The sequence below is a fragment of the Harmonia axyridis genome, chromosome 2, assembly GCF_914767665.1.
Source record: "Harmonia axyridis chromosome 2, icHarAxyr1.1, whole genome shotgun sequence".
NCBI classification, from domain to species: Eukaryota; Metazoa; Arthropoda; class Insecta; order Coleoptera; family Coccinellidae; genus Harmonia; species Harmonia axyridis.
In genome coordinates this window covers 23,850,914-23,872,616 of record NC_059502.1, presented here as the reverse complement: position 1 = coordinate 23,872,616, position 21,703 = coordinate 23,850,914, and the positions used below count along the sequence as shown (strand labels likewise).

The following is a 21,703-nucleotide window of genomic DNA, read 5'->3' as shown; positions in this document are numbered from 1 at the left end:
AAAATATTAAACTTCTCAATTTAATGAACAAGAAATCATAATTATTAACTGACAATGTTTGGAGAAATTGTTTTACATAATTAAAAAAAAACTCAAGTGATGGTTTCACATTACAACTGTCAACTAAGTTATTTGACAATTCTAATATTTCAAATGGAAGGGTTATGAGAATACATTGTCATCAACATGATAAATGATTTACGTAGTAGGCTGAAGCCAGAATTGTAATAGTATAGGTATTGTGCAACAAGTGGGGAAAGCCCTACTCTTCTCGCGAGTGTGGAAGTTTGTGGCACGAGCCTGAAAGGCGAGTGCCGCAAACACACGAGCGAGAAAAGGACTTTCTCCACATGTTACACACTATACTTTTCCTACAACTACACAAATTTCAGTAATTCAAGTAATGGACTTGATTCAAATCAAAATGGCCTTCGTTGACAGTATGTGCTAATTTATTGCTTTCCCATAAAAACGAGTCAAAATCCCAATTTCATTGGTCTACCAAGCAAGGTGTGAGCAAAGTGCCGTGTGTAATAATATTTCTCTAATTCTGTGGTTATTCCGTTCATTCTTCCACATCTTGTAGAACAAAATCGTGCGAGAATATATCATTCTCTAATTCTGTGGTTATTCCGTTCATTCTTCCACATCTTGTAGAACAAAATAGTGCGAGAATATATCAGAAACGCACAGTTTTCATGGTCATATTTTATTATTACATGTTGGTACTCCGAACTTTCCACCACGGCTTTATCTGTCAATTCATCAATTTTCCTTAAAGAAATCAGTTTTGCCAATCAACATTTTTCAATGCAAAAATCACTTAATGATATTGATGCAAATATTTCATTAATTTCAATAAAAATGCAATGAATTAGAGAAAATAATGTATAATACTCGTAGAAAGGCTAATTCTACCACTCGTTTGAACTCGTGGAAGAATATCAATGTCTTCTGCATTCGTATTATAAATAACTTTTCTCACAGTTTGAGCAATACATAATTTTGAAATTGAGTAAGCTATGAAGAATACGCTACTTTCCACATCAGTTGTAGGAAAAATAACTTTGTTGGCAGTTGTAATGTGAAACCATCACTTTAGTTTTTTTAATTACGTAGAAAAATTTCTCCAGACATTGCCAGTGGTACGCTATGTAGAGTGTTGATATATATCTACATGATTATGTAATTAAAAGGACGTTACTTATCAAAAAGGATTTAGGTTTTTACAAAAATTAAGTATCTAATGGTTTCACATAACAACTGAACGAAGTAACAAGTTATTTGACAATTTTGGCACCAGCTTACTACTTAAACAAAAAATAAAAAGGAAGTTCAAATTTGCGTAGCTCTAAACTCGATATTTTTGTAGAGTGTGATACATTGTTGAGTTCATCACCTCATAAGGCAAACCAATATGGCGTCCATAAGAAAAAAAAAATCGACTATCGCGTCCCTGAATGAACAATGGAAAACAGAAGAAATCTGACAACACCATTAGAATCTCTATCATGGATAATAGCTACAAACCGAATTTCGTGAAGTTATCTCCAGAAACAAATGAGTTATACAGAAAAAAAAGAAAATCTCGAGTTTCAGTTTTTTCGTGATATCTCGGGAATCCTTGGAGATATTCTGGATCTGTTAATACCAACACACTTATCCCTAAATAACGCAACTTTTTTGTAATTCAAGCTAGCCTGTATCTCTAACTGTTTTTGATATCCCTGTAGTGCCCCTCTAAATAGTTCTAACCCAGTAGAATTGTTATCGTTATCAGCGTTGCCCTTCATATCGAGTGAAGAAATATATTCCTCTCACAACAATTGTTTTCGAGTCATTAATTTGTAGGCATGTTATATGTATGTGTTTTCTGTTTATGATGATTACAAATTCATTAATTTTTTTCTTACGGGAAAAAAGTTTGTTATTGTTTTTAGAAATGTTCCTTGTTGTGTGTATACATTTCATAAGTATTTATTTTTGATAAAATAAAAAATGAATCTACGCCCTTGCTGATTTATAACTTGATATGCCAACGCTGTGCCAGCAAAAACCACGTGTTATTCAATTTTCGTTGATAGACCGGAATGAATATGATATGTCCATATGGAAATATGGACATATCATATTCATATTATGTCCATATGGAAATATGGACATATCATATTCCTTCCCAACGAAATACGTTCGATATAATTCAGGGGGCGTTGCCGTCGTCTCAAGCACCCCTAAGTCAGGATAGCTCTGCAATATGGAAGCTCCTCCCATCTCTATACAATTTCCTTCAATTCTTATTACCGTTTCATTCATTCATTGCCACTCGACCGAGAAGGCCATCTTTAACAATTTTGTCTCATTTTCAGACCAGTGATCTGGATACGTTCCTGCCCAAATCGGAATGGGAGCAACATCTGGAGGAGGAGCTGGAGAAGCCCAGACGGGAGGCTGTCCCGCAGATCGAGGACTTCTTCGATCACCATCCGCACAGGAACCATCAGCCACATCCAATGAGCTATGTGTCCATGAGGTCCTTACCAGGCACTGAAGATGACGTGTTTCTGCGTCCGCCTCTATGGGAGGACATTGCAAGCAGCATACAAAACATCGATCCCGAAAATGCGAACATGTTAGGGGTCGGCCAGGGGCAGGTCAAATTGGAGGCGGTTGACGATCTCGCTTCGAATTGTGTGCCTACCCCTTCCCCTCTGCTCTCACCCCTTGAAATTAAAACAGAGAAGGTGAGTAAAGTTGTCCTTAGTGGAGGTTTTACCTCCAGAAGGAGCTCTGTTTACAACCCTTTTTTTTGGGGCAAAACAATGACTCATTTTCACAGCAACATAGCAGATGGACTGAAAATTTCGTAGGCTAACATAGAAAAAACAATTTTTTCGATAAAATTTAATTTTATTATTCAATATAGTTGACTTCCAGGGAGATACAATGTTTTTAGCGATCATATAATTTTTCGATATCATTTTCATAGCACGATTCATCTTTAGCCTCAAAATAAGCCCCAGTTCCGTTGATTACTACCTCTTCATCGGCACTAAATTTCTTCCCAGCGAACTTTCTCTTGGGGTCTGGGAACAGGAAAAAGTTGGTGGGGGCCAAATCTGGAGAATACGGTGGATGAGAAAGCAATTCGAAGCCCAATTCATACAATTTTACCATCGTTTTCATTGATTTGTGACATGGTGCATTGTCTTGATGAAACAGCTTTTTCTTCTTCCGGTTTTTCGCGATTTATTCCTTCAAACGCTTCAATAACGCTTCGTAATAGTCACTGATGGTTTTCTATTTTCAAGATAGTCGATGAATATTACCATGAAATGATTGAGCCATGTTTCATCCATTGTTACATATCGTCGCAAATTTTCGGGTTCATTATTACTATAGAACAGCTCCAAACAGTGCTCAGAATTATCAATTCGTTGTTGTTTTTGGTCATATTGTGAGTTTGAGCGTCATCCACTTAAGACAGAACTTCCGCATACCCAAATTTTCTTCAACGATATGTCAAACACTTTCCTTTGATATCTTCAGAGTGTCAGGTAACTCGCTCAACTGCACTTTACGGTAATCTAAAATTATTTTGTGGAATTTTTATGTTTTTGTCGATAACAGCCTCTTTGAGGGATTGAGGCGTCCACAACGTGCATCGTTCTCGGTGCTCATTTCGCTTCATTTAAACTCAGCAAACTAGTTTTAAATGGTTGATTTTCCTGGTACAGAGTTCGTATGATATCTAAACTAAACTTTAGCTTCAACAAGAGTTTTTGCCTAAAATCAATGCTAAGCGATCAGCCCAAAAATTAGTACGCTTTATTTTACGCTAGAGGCCATCGATTTATATGAGATTTTCACAATTATTCAGTTTAATAGAAAGTCATTACGGAAAATCCTTATTGCTTAATTTTTTTGGAATGGAAAAAAATAATTGAATGAATATTTCATCGAGTATTTCATTGAATGAATGATATAACTTTCCGAACAAACATTCATTTTTCATGAATTTTCGCATAAAAATATAATATAACATTTAAAATAAAGACGTACGTATTTTGAATTCTTGCATGTGGTAGAAAAAGACGGTAAAGTAGGGGAACGTTTGAAATTGCTTCATTCGTCCTGAACAGTGGTGGGATCTCAAAAACGCTGAGGAGAGGGTAGTAGTTAAACTTAAGCTGATCATGAGAATGCCATGCGGTATGAACCCCTCTTGTCAAACGAAATTCCGTTTTATCAATTTCTTTTCCAACTAACTAAAGTGACTTCAGTCAATTCAGTGAAAAAGCTGTATCGCACTAACTAATAGTCCATATATACACGTATATTTTGAAAGTTAAACCTCACCAAAAATCATATGGATTTAATACTAATAGCGACGTCTACCTATATGTCAGCCTTCGAACTTTTCAGCCCACCTAATACAGTGCTGAAATACCTACAAGAGTGATTTTGAATATTAATCAGTTTTAAGCTTAAGAAATGAAATTGTTGATCTAAAAAATCATCAAATAAAATTACTTTCTGAAAATTACAAATAGATAAATAAATTAAAATTAACTCGTCGAAGTGAGTGTTCAAAAATATTTTCCTACCAATCACTCAAGTTCAAGTCAAGTAGTATAAGTAGTATAGTTTTTCAATGTTAAGTCAAGTACTCAATAAATAAATACTTGACATTAAAAAACTACTACTTGAATTTGGGTGATGTCAAGCTCAACCCAAGTATCAAGTTATCAATTCTTCTAATTTTTCGGCCCCTCATGTGGACACCTGTTAACCCCATTAAAAAAGTCGAGTGGACTTGAATCCGGTACCCTTGCCAGGCACAGTATAGTACCTCTAGTGCAAATGAGTCGTTCATGAAAAAATTAAGTGTTGAAAAATTCCTAAATTAGTCGTTCCCTTCTGTTGAAACCAAATTTGCTAAATCTCTCAATATAGAAATTATGCATTCGTATACTATTTCTTTACATATCTTATGTCTTGAAACTAAGTACAACAACACATTTTTCAGATTATGCATCCGTCGCCAACTCTCCACCTCCTGAGCGACTCAACATCTCCATATAACCACCACCAGAACTCCATGAGTCCTCAATACCAGCAGCAAACTCCCATGCACCTTCCGCCAACGCTGCACAACAACAATAACAACAATCAGCCACAGTACAAGTACAACAACAATAACAATATAAACGCGTCATCCCCACCCACGAATGCCCTATATCCCCCTATGTCCAGGTTGATGTACGTTTCACCCTTAACCCCTCCTAGTTCGGAACCAGGCTCCCCTGGAGGGGCGTTACCACGACGCACCCCACCACCGCCGTATCCAGTGCCTTGTCAGGGGAGTACAGGTGGATCGATGTCCAGGATAGGTGTGACTGGGGTTAAGTATAACAGGAGAAATAATCCAGAGCTGGAGAAGAGGAGAATACACCATTGTGATTTTTTAGGTGAGATAGTGATGTTGGATTTTTCAATTATAAATACACTGCGCATCAAAATTAACGCAACACTGTAAATAAAGGACAAATTTAAAGTTTTGTAATTTTGGTGTCAAAACGAGGATTTTCATTAGTACTAATGCTGGGATATACAGGGTGATTCACCGGGATGGCCTATTAGACTTTTATGGAAAACTAATCATAATCTTGAGCTGAAAATTTGCATATTGGGGTTTGAGACAATGATCTTTCTCTCTAAAATATTTTCAGATCTTTACAACTTCCGGTTATACCGGAAACAGACTTCTACTTCCTTATTTCAAATGGCACACCCAGTATATTATTGTATCATTAGATAGCTTTTTTGATGGCAATTTCGGGAATATGCCATACCATTTAATCAATTTTTCGTTGGGACTGTTGAGACATCCATAAACCAATTTAATTTTCAATTACGAATAATTCATTTCAATTCTTGATATGTCAAATATAGTTATGGAAACATCGAATTTCAATTTCTTTCTGTATTTTTCGGAAGTCACAGACTACCCCACACAGTTATAAATAGCAGTTTTTCCTCATTTAAAGTTCTTCCTCGATGACTCTTAAAATATTCATTTTAGGTAAAGGGTTTGCTTCAGTAACCCTCAATATTTTTGTACGTAGAATCGACTGAAAAATTAAAAAATACAGGTTCTAATTTGAAAATCTTGAGATTTGATGAATTTGAGTTGTCCGAGTTCATGATCTTCTTATAAAAACCCTGTCGTTTTGGTCCAAGCCGCAGAAGTCTTATAATACTACGTATTTGCAGAATCGAAAAAGAAAAAAATTTTTTCGAAAAAAGCTTTTTCTGCTGAAATATTCGAAAAAATGTGAGTCCTCATCGCCACCATATTTTTTATGAGAATCCCAATAACTCATGAACCGTTGAGTTTTTACCCATGGTATGCCGAAATTGTCATCAAAAAAGCTATGATGATGATATACTGGCTATGATGCAATAATATACTGGCTGTGCCATTTGAAATAAGGAAGTAGTAGTCTATTTTTGGTATCACCGGAAGTTGTAGAGATCTGAAAATATTTTAGGGAGAAAGATCATTGTCTCAAACCCCATCAATAGGCAAATTTTCAGCTCAAAATTATGATTAGTTTTCCATAAACGTCTAATAGGCCATCCCGGTGAATTACCCTGTATAATTTCAAAAACATTTCATCTTTGAGTAAAAACAGGGTTCAAAAATGAGATCATCTTTTTTTCTTCAAAAATTTGAATCACGCTGTGGGGTTCTCCAGCCACATAGCTGAATGCATACATCGATCAAATTGTAGGCCCATATTTTTTGAACAATTTATTTTTCGAATCATTCCATTATGTATCTTATCAAAGAAGATTGGAATATTTGGTGACTTGGAACGAACAATATATTACGCATATTTCATCCAAGCATGATATTCCATATTTGCACCGTATAACTTATATCGGCAACAATTTCTTGTGAATGCACGACAACGCTGGTATAGTGCAAGAAGTGGATATGAAGATATTGAATTGGCCTGCGTGCAGCCCGGATCTCAACCCAATAGAACATTCATGGGATGATATGGGTAGACAACTCAAAAATCGTCAACCTGCTTGTCTTAACGATATTGAAAAAAAAAAAAAAAATTTAGAGGTTCTTTATTTTTTGTAATGAAGTGTTGGATAAATTTATAAGGCCGTGTATCTTTTTTAATAACGGAGATAAGGGAATGAATCAAAAAACAAATTGTTGAGTTGTCATGACCCCCCTGGGACCGCGCTTGCTTCGCACAGCCTTAGTCGATAATCTAAATCTACATTCAAGTATATCGCAAAAAATGCATATTTAAACTTTCATCTTCATGTTTTTCGTCTCTGTGCTTTGTCAGATACTGGTAGATATTAATTTCTCTCTTATATGAGGTACCTCCAAAGTTTTTATTACATGAAATCCATTTTTTTATTGCTTCCATTGTTTGATAAATACCTACTTTTTCTGTAATATCCATATCGCACAGATTTACCGCAACCTTTTTTTTCATACACCCTAGTTAATATAAAGATTGATTATTGACAAAAATCTTTTATTATTATTAATCTTTACAGGTTGTACTAAAGTATACACAAAGAGTTCACACCTGAAGGCTCATCAAAGGATTCACACAGGTAAATACACAAAATATACCCATTTATCGATTCTCTCAGAAGATATTTTGATAGATCCACTCAAATCATTTAAATTTAAAAACAATTGGATTACCTTTATATGCAGTGTCTCTTTTTCTCCCAGAAATCGCCTTTTTTGAAACACCCTGTAGAATTATAACCTGCTACAGTCAACTTAATGATTAATCTCGGAATTTGAGGTACCCAGCTAAAAACTTGTATTTTGACATCCTACATATGGTGGGGTGTCCGCGACATCTAAGGTAAAAGGTAATAAAAATTGATTTTTTCGGCAACCGTCCGGGAAGTGCTCACTTCCCGGACCCTTTTTCTCTGAGAATGTAGCATTTCCCGGCCTAGTCCGGAAAGTACGTACTTCCCGGACTAGGCCGGAAAAGAATCATAGAATCCATAGCAACCGAGATAACGGCTGACAGTTCATATGAAATTAGTTGTCAAAATTTTGCATGTTTTTTGATCGCAATCGCAATAAAATATGGAAAGCAGCAGCGATAGTGTTATTTTACATGGTTGCCGAAAAAATATTGTACGCAACACGCCCGAAAATGGTTTTTTTGGACTCACAGACTTCCAGGACTCGCTTACGCTCGTCCTGGAATTTTGTCTATTCGTCCAAAAAAACCCTATTTTCCGGACTTGTTACGTAAATTACTATTTTTTTAGAATTTTTTGCAAATATCTCTTTTCCTATATAATTTTACGCTATTCGTTGTAATTATCAATATTGTAGAAGATAATATTCCGTACAACTTTTTTTTCTATACGTTGAATTGAATTGACAAGGGAAATATCTGAATTATATTTCTATTCTAATGTAATTTCGGTATACTGATAACTTCTCATTAAAAAAAAGATGAAATTCTCAAGAAATGTTTTTATTGGAAAATATTATTCCATACATCAAGAGGGGTTTATACCACGTGGCTTTCTCGTGATCTGCCAATGTTCAACTACAAATCCCCCCTCAGCGTTTTTGTGATTCCATCACTTGGATGAGTGAAGCAATCTCAAACGTTCCTGTGATTTAACGTCTTTTCTACCACATGCAATAATTGAAAATACGTTTTTTTTTAATTCAATAAAACCGTTTTTCAGCCATTGACAAGACATTTTGTACAATATTTTTATGTAAAAATTCATCAAAAAATAAATGTTTTTTCGGAAAGTTATATTATGCACATATTTATCTTAAATTAAAAGTTCATCTCATTCTTTTTTTTCCATTCCCAAAAAATTAATGAATAAGGACTTACCGCAATGAAGTTATCTTCAAAATGAATAATAGTGAAAACCTCATATAAATCATAGTCTCTAGCGTAAAATAAAGCGTACTAATTTTTGAACTGATCACTGGAACGGTACAGACCCCTCTCAATAGAAAAGATTTTTCAATATAAAGTAATATGAATTTATAATTATCAATTATTTATCATGAACTACCAAACTTTATAGACAATGTTTTTGAACGGGACCACCGATTGAGCTTAAATGATGCCCTCTGCCCTCTATCTCGAAAACGATTCAACGTATGGAACAACAATGGAAACAAAAGTTATAGAGATATTTATCTTCTGCAATATTGATTCACAAATAGCGAAAAACCTATGGGACACTAGATATTTGCGAAAAATATAAAAAAAACTATTTTTTTGACCTTTTACCTTAGATTTCAATAGTCGCGGACACCCTACCAAATGTAGGTTGTGAGACAATTTTTAGGATATCCAAATACAAGTTAATATGAGTTTATAGCTGGGTATCTCAAATAATGATATTAGTACTTGCTTTATACTAAGATGACTGGGTTACTACAGAAAAAAATAGAAGTATCGACAATGATGAGTTCAGGTCAACTGAATTATCTCAAACTGAAAAATCTAGCGAAACACACCAGTACTTTTAGACATATTAGCATTTTTAGCTGGAAGTTTTCATGCCAACTCACTACGAATTATAAAAACGAAGTATTAAAAATATGCTAATTATCCAATATGTTTTCAGGTGAAAAACCATATCAGTGCCAGTGGCCCGACTGCGAATGGAGGTTTGCTAGATCCGACGAATTGACTCGTCATTATCGAAAACACACCGGTGCAAAACCGTTCAAATGTAATGTGTGTGAAAGATCCTTCGCAAGATCAGATCACTTAGCTCTACATATGAAGCGCCATCTACCCAAAACATCCAAATAGTTGTTGGACATAAGATTTTTTGGCATACTTTTGTAACTATTCTTATGGGAATCTAAGAGATGCAAAGAGAAAGTATTGAATCACCAATTCGAACACAATTTGTTCATTAGAAGCCATCACCAATTATTATAGATTATGAATTACATATTTTATTTTTTTCCATTCCATTTGAACTGTGATCTCATCACGTTGTAATTTGATGATTTTCTATGCCTTATTGTATGCCTTGTTCAGACAAAACTGAGGCCTTGTAGTGGAATTTATGAAAACTCCTTAGTACATTTTGGGGTTTTGTAGTGTATAGATTTTTTGAAAATTTATGAATTTCCCTTATCAACAGCCCTCCCTACAACAATTTAAGAAGTAAATTTTAAACTAATTGTATCAAACTATTTTTGATTCAGAAGCTGATCTTATATTTCTTCTACTCGATTAGCATATTTCCATCACGTTTGAAATCAACCAGCTTGTAGAAATGCAACACCAGTGATATGAATTTATGAATCCCAATTTTTTTCATTTAGTCAAAAATTAAACTCAAAATCAAATTCACTGTTTTCATTCTTAAATTTCAATATTTTGCTTTATGATCACTTTCTTCTCGGCTCTAAAATGATTTTCAGAGAAAATTTAAAACATATTTTACATACTTTTAATTCAAAATTTGTAGTGTAGTATTTTCTGTGAAATAAACTTTTGAAACTATTCAATATAGTTTCGAACTTTGGGATTTCTAGATACATCCATTTTATATAATATATACTAAAATATTTTAGTCCTCTCTTCTACATCGTAATGAGGATGAAAATTGAAATTCAAACACTGTTGCATATTCTCATAAATTTCAATGAAATATTACAACAATTAGCAATGTGTGTTAATATTAAATGCTGTAAAAACATGCCATAGCATGTACGTTTTCTGTAAATATTCAATGTTTGCAAAGTATTACAATTTTATTCGATTAGGTATGTATTTACATAGATTCATAGATGTTAGAAAATAAATTGCATTGCCATTTTTTACCACTTGTGATTTCTTAGATATTATGATTTTTATGGAGAATAATCGATTCTTGAATGAATGTACACATCTTCAGTAAGTTACCAAATATGTTAACTGAATATACTTAATTCAATTGTATAGAGATTTGCGTTATAATTATTGACTAGAAACTAGTCAATTTTCCTTTGAGAAATTTGTAATTATTTAAATTAGAATTTAGTAAGAAGTAAATATACATTCTTAATGTATTTATATCATTATTCTTTATTGTGTAGTATATCACAAACTTTATCACCTAACATTATAATTTTTGTACTGTTTACTTCTATTTATAAAATAAACAAGTATCATGATGTGATCCAAACAATAATTGATCATAGTCGTCCACTACAGGATATATATAACCTTCTATAAGGTCTAAATGAATATTCTTTTGGACAAAATAGAATTATCAATTATTGATTGGTTTACCCCAATAAGTTGAAATTTGTTTTTATTTCTGAAATTTACTTTTATAAAGTTTTATTTTATCAAAGCTTACATATTTAATATCCTATCCAAAACATTTCAGAAGACATTAAAATATAAAAACATTATATTCAATATTAATTATGGATAAACTATCCTAAATTGGAGATTGAAACAAAAATGACAAGATTCCTCAGATCATTAGAAGAAAGTCCTATAAACATGGGCCCGCAACTTTTCGTTCTCAAGATACAGGGTATTAAAGTTTGATTTTTTTCAAGTTATGGTAATTTACCCAATCTGTAGAGATGATTACTTACATTTGATAAACCAGTATAATCATAAAAAAAGGAGGACTACAAGGAATAACCTAATATTATCCAAGGAATCTCCCATTTTCCATTGTACCTCCAGTTTCAGAACAACCTGTAAAACTTGTGGTGTCACTACCACACGTCAGAGTATTTCAAACTTCAATGTAAGGTACACTACTTAAAGAAAAAATCAAATCAATCAACTTTTTATATACATTTTTTTCATATTACAAGCTAATACACTGGAGCTGGTTGTTGTGTCTTCAATAAACCAAACCTTGTTTTTATGATGACTCTCTGTTTGGAGTACTTATCTTCTGGTGAGAATCTTGCTGAAAAATAAATCATACTTCAGCAGGGTCATTACTAAAATCAACGATCTACTTACCAGGATGAGCTGAGAAAGTTGGTTTTCCGTCAACTGGTGATGTTTTCTGAAATAAATTAACTTCCTGAATTAAAAAATAATTGATGAATGAAAGAAATGGTATCAATTTGGTGCTCGCAGTAAAAAAATACCGTATGATCACTTTGTAAGGAAAAAAATTTTCGAATTTCGAAGCAACAGCGCCCAAGATAAAGCACATTTTGTTCTTGACCTCTCATAAAAAGTGGATATAGACAAAAAATGATATAGAGAAGGCCAATCACATGTATCATAATCTTATAGTTTTCGCTCAAATATTTGATGTTTTCTAGTGTTACATACATAAATATCGTCTATTAAAAACAATTTAAATCTCACCTCCAATGTATATATCCTTTTGCCATTGCTGTCTAAGTAGTACATCAAATACATTTTCAACGGATTTAGGATATATTCTTTTATATAGAAGTAAATAACAGAACGTGGGAATGTTGACCGAACTACGAATGAGGTAGAGGTTAGAATTAAGATGCATAGAAAACCTGATGTGTCCACTAAGATGCATAGAATACCTGGTCTGTTTACTGATTCGATTTTGTTCCAGACTTTTTGGTTGACCCACCTGTTGCTTTGGTGGTCTGCTTCACCAGAGTTCTGTAAGGGGGCGCTCTTCAAAAAATTTCGAATTCCCGCTATCTGCCAGGTGCCGTTTAAAAAGGAAATACTGATTTTAGACACTGCAAACATTCACAATAAATTACAATTCAGTTCATATTGAATTTTTAATCAAATGAATGGAATATAATGGCAGACCATAGAATATAAAATATTATTCTTCTATACTCAAAGTTTACGACAAGAGCGTAGAAATGGGGGGATACTGGGGGTAATTACACGGTGTTCCTAAATTGGAGATACAAATGAAAATGACAGATTTCCGTATCATTTTAAGAAAAAAAGTCCTATAACATGAGTCCCCAAACATTTTGTTTTGAGATACATGTGTTAAAGTTTACGTTTTTTTTTTGTATAACCTTCCCTTCACAATATTATTTAATTTGAATTGGCCATAGATATTCCAGTTTAAAGTTGTCACCATGTGATATGCTAATTTTGAATGCAAATCTACAGAGTGATATTTTTTCTAGAAGGATTCCTGCTTCCTTCCTCCAAAACTATATTTTGGTGAATGGTTGTTAGTTCAGAAAAATGTAGAAAAAAATTCTGGTCCAGTACTACACTTTTTGGTTTGTTATAGTTCTGTCGTATAAGCTAGCGATTTCGAGAAAAAATCTCTAGTAATCCTCAAGAAAATCCAAATTATTATAAATATCCAGCTAGTAAGCTCTAATGAATGTATCAATTATAAGTTTTGGTATTTATTTACCCAATCTGTAGCGAAGGTTAATGAATATTTGATAAACTGTACGACACACTAGAAACAACCTGTATATTGAAAGCAAAGCGTTTGTGGGCTCATATTCATAAAACTTTTTATTTCATACTGATACATTACAAAGGAATAAATGCTTAGTTACCGTAACTATAAACATTGTCATAACTCCCTTGGGAGTTAAACGGGGCAGTTATAGATCTTTAACTCCCTCTAAAGTGTTCACAAAAACAAACCGACAGTTGTCGAATTTACCACTAAAGTTGTTACCCGAATTGCAAGGATTTTCTATTAAACGGTTGTCACTGTTAATGACTGTATTCAAACATGAAGTTGTTTCCCTTCTTTCATCTAACATGCCAGCTAACATTCTTGCAGTTTTCATATTCCTTTTTGTACTTAAGTTCCGACTTTATCGGTAGTAGTACGGAACGAGCTTTTTCAGCCTTTTCCAACAAATCTCTTGAAATCTCAATTCTCTCTGAGTTTGCATTCATTTTCACAAATTTGAATATGATGAGAAACACGATATGACAAATATCTACAATGTTGTCAGTGACATTTCCATGGCAACCATGCCTACTTAATTCTTAATAAAGATAATTCGTTTTGTTCTGAAAACCAAAACAATTTGGTTTTTATATTTCATGCAGTATGAAATAAAATTAATTATCTATCTATGAGTTATTGGATTTTAACCACTTCGGGCAACGCAACAATCCCTCGGGACTTACGTCCCTCGGGATTGAAATCTGTTGCCCTCTGTGGTTAAAACCCTCATAACTCCCTTGATACATAAATAACTATTTTTTCTCAAAATTATCCAAGTAATTTCTCATTTTCCTTCGTAACTCTAATTTGAGAACACCCAGTATAAGGTAAGAACAACCGAATTAGTAACAAATTAAATTATTTCTAGTAATTTGGTTCAAACTTCATTATCAAACTTCTTTTTCTAACATTACAGATATGAATAAAAGTTGCGTCAAAAATTTTTTTTTCGATAATCCCCCACCAAGAAAAAAAAACTACGCCCTTGGTTCACAAGAGTCGAGAATTGAGAGAAATGTCAAATGTAAACGATGTATGCGCCATCTGAAACAGACCGCGATCCCTCGAAATCAAGTAGGTATAAATCTGAAAAATCTCCCGTTTTGTCTGAAAGTTTTACAGGTATAAGTAGACACACCAGGTATTCTATGCATCTTAGTGTCCACTTATATCATAGACCTATAATAACGACTGGCCGATGGCCCTCACAGTCACATGGCTTCTCCTTCTGCTCCCTACGCTTTGCGGACTATCAAAGAGAGAGGTGTTGTGAAGGATGAAGTAATTAATGGCAAAACATACGAATTTACTACAATCTAATTTGAAAATCTTGAGTTTTGAAGAATTTGAGTTGTCCAAGTACATGATCTTATAAACACCCTGTACATTTTTGATCCAAACTGCAAACAGTCTTATAATACTACACATTTGCAGAATCGAAAATAAAATGGTTTCCTTGAAAGAAATTCTTTCTGCAGAAATATTGAAAAAAATGTGAATCTGCATTCTTTTCAAAGAATCTCATTAACTCATGAACCGTTGAGTTTTTACCCAACGTTTGCATATTGCTGAAATTGTAATCAAAAAAGCTATGTAATGATGCGATAATATATAGTGGGTGTGCCGATTGAAATAAGGAAGTAGTAGTATGTTTTCGGTAATACCAGAAGTTGTAGAGATCTGAAAATATTTTAGGGAGAAAAATCATTGTCTCAAACTCCAACATGCAAATTTTCAGCACAATATCATAATTAGTTTATTATATTAGTAATCCCGGTGAATCACCCTACAAGTATAGCATAGTCTTTTTTCAAAATATTTATAATCTCTTATTTTCTCAACTAGCAGTCATCTGAACTCATTTGGAAAATTGTAGCAATTATTTTGAGGTCTTTCTTCTGGGGTAGCTTATTGAGCAGCTGTTTGGAGTGTCAAAATGAAATTATTTGTTGATTGTTCAAGTTTGTTTTCAGCTATTAACCTCCTGTAATCTAATTAAGATATTTTTAATAAAAAGTATAATTCCAAAGGAAAAAATTTTGTTATAGTCTAATATTACAAATGAATCTTTTTTTGAGAATATATCATTCTTTTAACAGCTTAGAATTATTCAGGAAATATTTCAAAAAACTGAGGTAAAAAAATAGAAAGAATATTTTTTCACAAATATAACAAGTTGTTCCTTTTTTAATTATAATAACTATACAATATTAAGTAAAATTGACATTCTAATCCTTCTTTCACATAATTTTAGCAAGCACATCAAGGTTATAAGGTTTGTGATACATTAACAATCTACCTAAAAACGCAATGTTGGCACAAAAGAATGCTAATCCCTGTAACCAAACATAAAAAAAAGTATTTTGTCCTTTGAATTCCAAGAAATAAGCTGGTAGTAACCAAGCTCCTTGTGCCACAAACCAAATTATTACCCAAAAAACTGTGGTACGAATAGATATTTTAATTTGCCACAAACAAATAGGTAAAATAACCATAATCCAAACGAAATATTGAGAAGTTAAAACAGTATTGAAAGAAACTATAACAATTGTTTGGATTAAAATTCCAAAATTCATACTAACTTTGTCTAGGCCATACCTTATAGATAACACTACATTCAATACTAGTTGGGGTAAGCTAATCAGTACTTTTTGCCATATAGGAATATTCTTAACGAAAGCAGTCAAATATTGCAGATAGAAATACAGAGAAAAATTGTGACGTGAATCTTTACGAATAAAATGATATAGATAGGTTTCATAAATGAACTTATATCCATATAAATAATAGAAGAAACCAACCAAGGATATAAGAGAAAATAAACATCCAGTTATCAGAGATATTTGATTCTTATTTGGAAATAGATAAAACAAATATTTTTTCTTGAAAATTGTATGCTTCAAATTGGTTTTTGGATCCTCTTTCATGACCACAAAATAAGAATAATCACTCAAGTACATAAAGTAAGTTAAACTATAGAAAACTGGATATAACCTGAAGTGAATAGCTAAACCATGTGTTAAACCTGCTATGAAATATTTCTTTTGAGACTGTAAACAAAATACTGTCAATAAAACTAAAAATCCGGCAATAGAATCACAATTTCCTCTTGTTCCTATGGCAATAGTTAAGGGATTATAAAGCCAACTCAACAAACCAATATTAGTGAGAAAGTCTAAATTGATATTTTTCTCTTCCCAAGATTTGGGTTCATTTCCCACAATATTAGCTATATACTTTCCTTGCCTTTTGAGGTGAAACTTATTTGTTTGCAAAAAATTATAATACTCTTTAATATTGAAAGTAATAATTTTCTTAATCAACAATGCTACAAATATATCAATGACTGAAAACAGAAATTTTCCAAATAGAGAAAAGAGAAGTAAATTAGGAGTAAGTATAATAGCTAATAATGGAGAATATCTATAAGTATGTCTTTCATAAGGTGATTTCCCATCGAGTACATACCTAGATGCATCAGTAAAAACTTTGTAGTCAATATCAGTATATGGAACAACAAATACAGCATCGTGGTAAACACTATAAATGATAAGTATAACTCTTATCATTAATGCAAAAAGTAGATGATATCTGTAGTCAATACAGAGAAATTTTTTTATCATCTTGATAATTTTCTCCATAATTAGAGCGAAATAAATTTCACAAACGAGTTTTCAAGTTTTTTGCTGCTACTGTTAAACAATTTTTAAATGATTTGAACTCCTGATCACAAGCATTCAATGAAACACTATCTTTTCCTAGAACACAATTTGCATATGCTGTAGCTTCAGCTCCACACTTGGCAAGTATCAAAGGATATTGTCGAAGTCTGTTTTTGGCAGTTTTAACAGACTCCATTCTAGTCTTTATCAAATTTCGATTTGTGATTACGTTGAATATTTTGAAATTCCCTATAGTCAATAGGATCACAGAAAAAGTCGTATATTGGTCCGGAGAAAAGTAGCCCTAATCCGATTATAGAGGTAGTCCAGATAACAAATCTAGGTTTTCTATAAACGAAACTTCTATCTTTCAGAACTGCCTTCCGCTTGTATTCTTGAATAGATTTCATTGCTCTTTCCTCTTATTAATTTCAGTATCTATTCCGCCACATACGAAACTAGCTGTGCCCCATTTGATGCAGCACTGCCGCATTTCCTCTAAAGCTTGTTTACAAGCAGACTCCTGGAAATTATTCTCTGAAATTATGTAATATTAGATAGATGTTACGTGGAAAAATAAAATTTATCTATAACCTGTCAAACACTTTTGGATATTGCACGCAAAAATTTTACATGGGTCTTTCTTTGGCATTTATGAATGCGATATCGCCGGTATAGGTAGAATTTAAAATTCCTTCAATGGGCCATGGGGAATGAGCAATTTACCTCTAAAAATCCCATAGATTATTTAAATTTAGACATTTCAAGAAACTCTGTCTTATCTTATCTATGCTCAAAGCAAAGATAAAATGTATATATTAGTGTTCTGTGTTCCCGAGTTGCGTTCACAAACTTACTCCGAAAGCAAGGTCTATTCCGCCCTCTAAAGCATTCGTTTTCAAGTGTAGGTAAGATCATAGTAAACGGCAGGACTTCGTGGTAATTTGTAACATTTATTTAGGAAAAAATACGATGAATGATGAAAATACTTTTTTTCTTAGTTTAACTGAATATTTTAGATATCCAGATGCAACTCCAAATAATAGGCATGTAATAGGAAGTTAATATCTTCATATTTCAATAGAACAAGCTTCTAACCAGATGAATAGTAAATATTTAATTAAGAAGAATGATATGAATTGAAAAAAAAACTAGAATACTTTGCCAAATGTTTGTCGTTTCAAATGAAAAATATTTAAATTATGTTTTCCTCTTTGAAAAAATAATATTAAGGAAATGTTGCACCATACTTCAACTCCTGAATGATTTAATAATGTATCTTTTCCTTGAAATAAATTCACAGTTACGTATTTTTATTATTTTTACTTCTTTATTATTTAAGTAACCATTATTTGGCTGCGCAGTAGCTTCTTCAGATTTTACATTTATATTACTACTGGAAATTAAGACAAAATAAAAATTTTTCAGGTATTATCTTGAAAAAAAAAATAGGTCGATAGGTCCCATAGTCTAGATAGGCAAAATAATCATTTCTTTTTCAATCTTAGGAACTAAAATATGGACCCTTGTTCTGACTATGAATATATTTTGTTCAACCTCCTGAAGAGAAATTCGTTTTCTGTTTCTCATAAATGGTGGGTGAATCACCTTCCTCTTTAGGTTCTTAAAACTACCATTTCGAAAGAATTCAACACTGTCAAGGTCAAGCTGTTGAGCTTTTAATTTGTTCCAATATTGTCACATATTGATAATGTGTTGACCTGCATGGAAATATCCTAATACTTTACTTCTAATAAAACACATAGAGATTCAGCAGTGAATCATTTTCTGTAATTCTAATATCATCTTTTGATTCAACTAGAATATCAATCTTGAATACTTGCATCATTAGTTCGGTTAGATTTCAAATGAAAATTTTGCAAATATTAGATTTGAAATGATCATTACATAATTACAACCGGTTGTACAGGATCATACTTATTGAAATTCCGTCTTTCTTTCTCCTCAGAGTTCTCATGCGTATTTGGAGGAAGATTTTCCCTTGAGACTGTATTCCTCTTCAGCTTTCGGCGTCTCAAATTAGTTTTTTTGGTCTCAAACACAAATCTGCGGGTCTTAGATCCTCTCCTAAAGGTTGAGGTACCTATGATTCCTGATCTGGAACACTGGAACCAACAACATGTACAGGGAATACAGAGACTTGACCGTTTCTGGAGCAGTAACTCAATGTTACAGAGATATGGGAGCCCGTCATAGGAGACCTCAAGTGAAACAACTCAACGCAAATCTATGAATATGTTGTCTGTTCGTAAACCTAGGACCTATTTCCTTTAAGTTTTGTAAGTGCTACAATAAAAAAATATCGAAAAATATTTCTATACATGAAACTTGACTGATATTTTAACAACTGACTTTGTGTACGAAAATCAATCTCTTCAAAATGCTTTGAACAAACTCGCATGGAATCTGTTATTTTCTGCCCGCATTTCAATATTTTTACCATTTCAACATTCTCGACAATAATACTTTTGCTAGTTATTTCTAGTCTACAACTGTTATACTTGGGCAACCATTGGAATGAGACGATGCCCCTCTGTTGGCACTACTGTTGCATCTATAAACGCAATAAAACACTTTTGATTTCTACATTTTAGGTCAATAATCACTAATCCCACGGTCTAGTTATGAATTAAACATAAGCTGGAATTCTGGAAAAAACTCTTATAACTCAATGAATACTGAAATATAAAAATTTAACTATTAATGATCACAGAAATGCAGGCCTGACGCATAGACCTTATATCACATCATGATATTAGGTCTATGGCCTGACGCCATTCGAATTTTCGACCCTACCTACGCATGAAATTACCGTTACCGCCGATAGGTGGCTTGGAGACGAACTTTAATATCTAATTGCTAGCAAAGATGTTTCACTGGTAGTATGGAGATGTAGGGTAAAGATATCCCATTCTCTGCAACCCTCCATAAAAAGTAGTAATGAAACATCCTTGCTTACTTCTATGACTGAACGCAGCCAACAAATGAAAAAAAACAAAAACAGCTTATCACTTCGCCGCTTAGGTTGAGATGTCTAAAATATAGACTAATTTGTCTTATGATAATTGATAATTATATATCCCGTGATTACATTCCGAAAAAAATATTTATTCAATATGGAATCTAAAGATTATGAAAACGTTTGCGAACTCTTAGACAAATTATACTTGGATACCCTATATCTCATGGAGGAAGAAATAAAAGTTAATATTAATATGGAAAAGGCAATGATCGAAGGTGAAAATAACCTTGCCAAATGTAGATACATTATGGGCCCAAATTCGGTCTCTGCTATGAACATTCCTATGAATCCAGAGGAAACTATTTCCCCTTCAATGCTAGTAAAAGGTTCTCCTAATGATTTATTTCCAGAGGTGAATAGTTACCAGTTACATTCTGTTGAAGATTCAAAAGACAATGTTTCCAATCCAGTAAAATGGTTTGGTTTCTTTACTCAGCAAAATCTACTCAATTCTCAAAAATTCTATAAACATTCTTTACAGTGGGCTATCCAAGCCGTTACTATACAAAATGAACTCAAATATTTGATGAAAAAGTGTAGAGTATTAAGGCTTGTTAAGGCTTCCTTAGCCGAAACAGAAAAATAACTTCTAGGTATACCTAACTTCTATATTAAGAAAAACTGGACATTTTTACGTTTGTTGGTCTGATAATCTAGATTATTATATTTCATCATTGTTAATGAACTTCTATTTTCTATATAATTTTTATTGTGCCCATAATATATTCTTTGGTGTTTAAAGATATGTAGTAGTATGTATTTAAAAAATTTTTTCAATAAAATATATATAAGAATTTTCATATTCATTAATCAAAAATGAATTTTACATAATTATAATATAGGACAAATAAATATAATTATTTATATTGAATATTACGAAATGGTCATAATAATAATAATATATCGAGTTTATCCAACAAACGTACATACATTTGCCATGAAAAGGCGAAGATTAGCTAAAGCTACTCTTAAACTCTTACTTGTTTTTACATTCATAAATAATCAACTTCACATTAGAGTTCACATACTTGTAAAAGTTTAGAATATTTATTTTGAAATGTCTATTATAATAACAAAAAAGGGAGGATTTCTGTCAACCTATTTATTGATATATTTATCTTTGATATAGAAATATTGTTAGTATAAGGTTCCGTAGTGTAGCGGTTATCACGTCTGCTTTACACGCAGAAGGTCCCCGGTTCGATCCCGGGCGGAACCACACTTTTTTCAATCTAGGTCAAGGAAAACAATTATTTTTATATCATAATTAACACTACCATATCTTTCTGTATTTTATTTATCAAAAAAATATGAAATAGATATAAAGACAGATGTTATTTTTCAAAAGTTGTATACAACTTGAAATAATTTTTTAAATTAATAATTTATTCGTTTACAATGTCATAAGGTTTTTTATGGCCTTTGGAAAATACAGTTTTGTTACAAAATGTTAACTGTTAACAATACCAACATTGATTTGTAAATTACAAAAATAAACAATTTTTCTTAGAATATAGATATCATTAATGTTCTAAGC

General features: G+C 32.6%; 4 protein-coding genes and 1 non-coding gene across 6 annotated transcripts in view; 3 read left to right on the top strand and 2 right to left on the bottom strand.

The window, feature by feature from the left end:
* Nucleotides 1-11,403, top strand: part of LOC123673508 (dendritic arbor reduction protein 1-like) — a 475,514-nt gene extending 464,111 nt beyond the window's left edge. Inside the window, exons 2-5 of one of the 2 annotated variants that reach the window (XM_045608027.1) lie at nt 2,367-2,741; nt 5,027-5,468; nt 7,591-7,650; nt 9,673-11,403. In XM_045608027.1, coding sequence (XP_045463983.1) covers nt 2,367-2,741; nt 5,027-5,468; nt 7,591-7,650; nt 9,673-9,863 — 1,068 coding nt within the window. In that variant the 3' untranslated portion in view covers nt 9,864-11,403. The remainder of the gene's footprint in view (nt 1-2,366; nt 2,742-5,026; nt 5,469-7,590; nt 7,651-9,672) is intronic. The other variant, XM_045608028.1, reaches the window with a different exon arrangement.
* Nucleotides 11,404-11,840: 437 nt separating this feature from the next.
* Nucleotides 11,841-12,559, bottom strand: LOC123673511 (H/ACA ribonucleoprotein complex subunit 3). Its single transcript, XM_045608034.1, has 3 exons — nt 12,396-12,559; nt 12,039-12,084; nt 11,841-11,982 (listed from the first exon to the last, which is right to left on the bottom strand). The coding sequence occupies exons 1-3, from the start codon at nt 12,447-12,449 to the stop codon at nt 11,885-11,887; spliced, it is 198 nt and encodes a 65-aa protein (XP_045463990.1). The 5' UTR covers nt 12,450-12,559; the 3' UTR covers nt 11,841-11,884.
* Nucleotides 12,560-15,614: 3,055 nt separating this feature from the next.
* LOC123673505 (GPI mannosyltransferase 1) lies at nt 15,615-17,242 on the bottom strand. The gene has a single exon (XM_045608023.1). It carries the CDS (start codon nt 17,100-17,102, stop codon nt 15,702-15,704), a length of 1,401 nt encoding a protein of 466 aa, XP_045463979.1. The 5' UTR covers nt 17,103-17,242; the 3' UTR covers nt 15,615-15,701.
* A 2,884-nt stretch (nt 17,243-20,126) lies between these two features.
* LOC123673583 lies at nt 20,127-20,960 on the top strand. The gene has a single exon (XM_045608164.1). The coding sequence runs from the start codon at nt 20,261-20,263 to the stop codon at nt 20,750-20,752; it is 492 nt and encodes a 163-aa protein (XP_045464120.1). The 5' UTR covers nt 20,127-20,260; the 3' UTR covers nt 20,753-20,960.
* A 352-nt stretch (nt 20,961-21,312) lies between these two features.
* Trnav-uac lies at nt 21,313-21,385 on the top strand. Its single transcript has one exon. It is a non-coding gene; the product is annotated as a tRNA-Val (tRNA).
* Nucleotides 21,386-21,703: the final 318 nt, after the last annotated feature.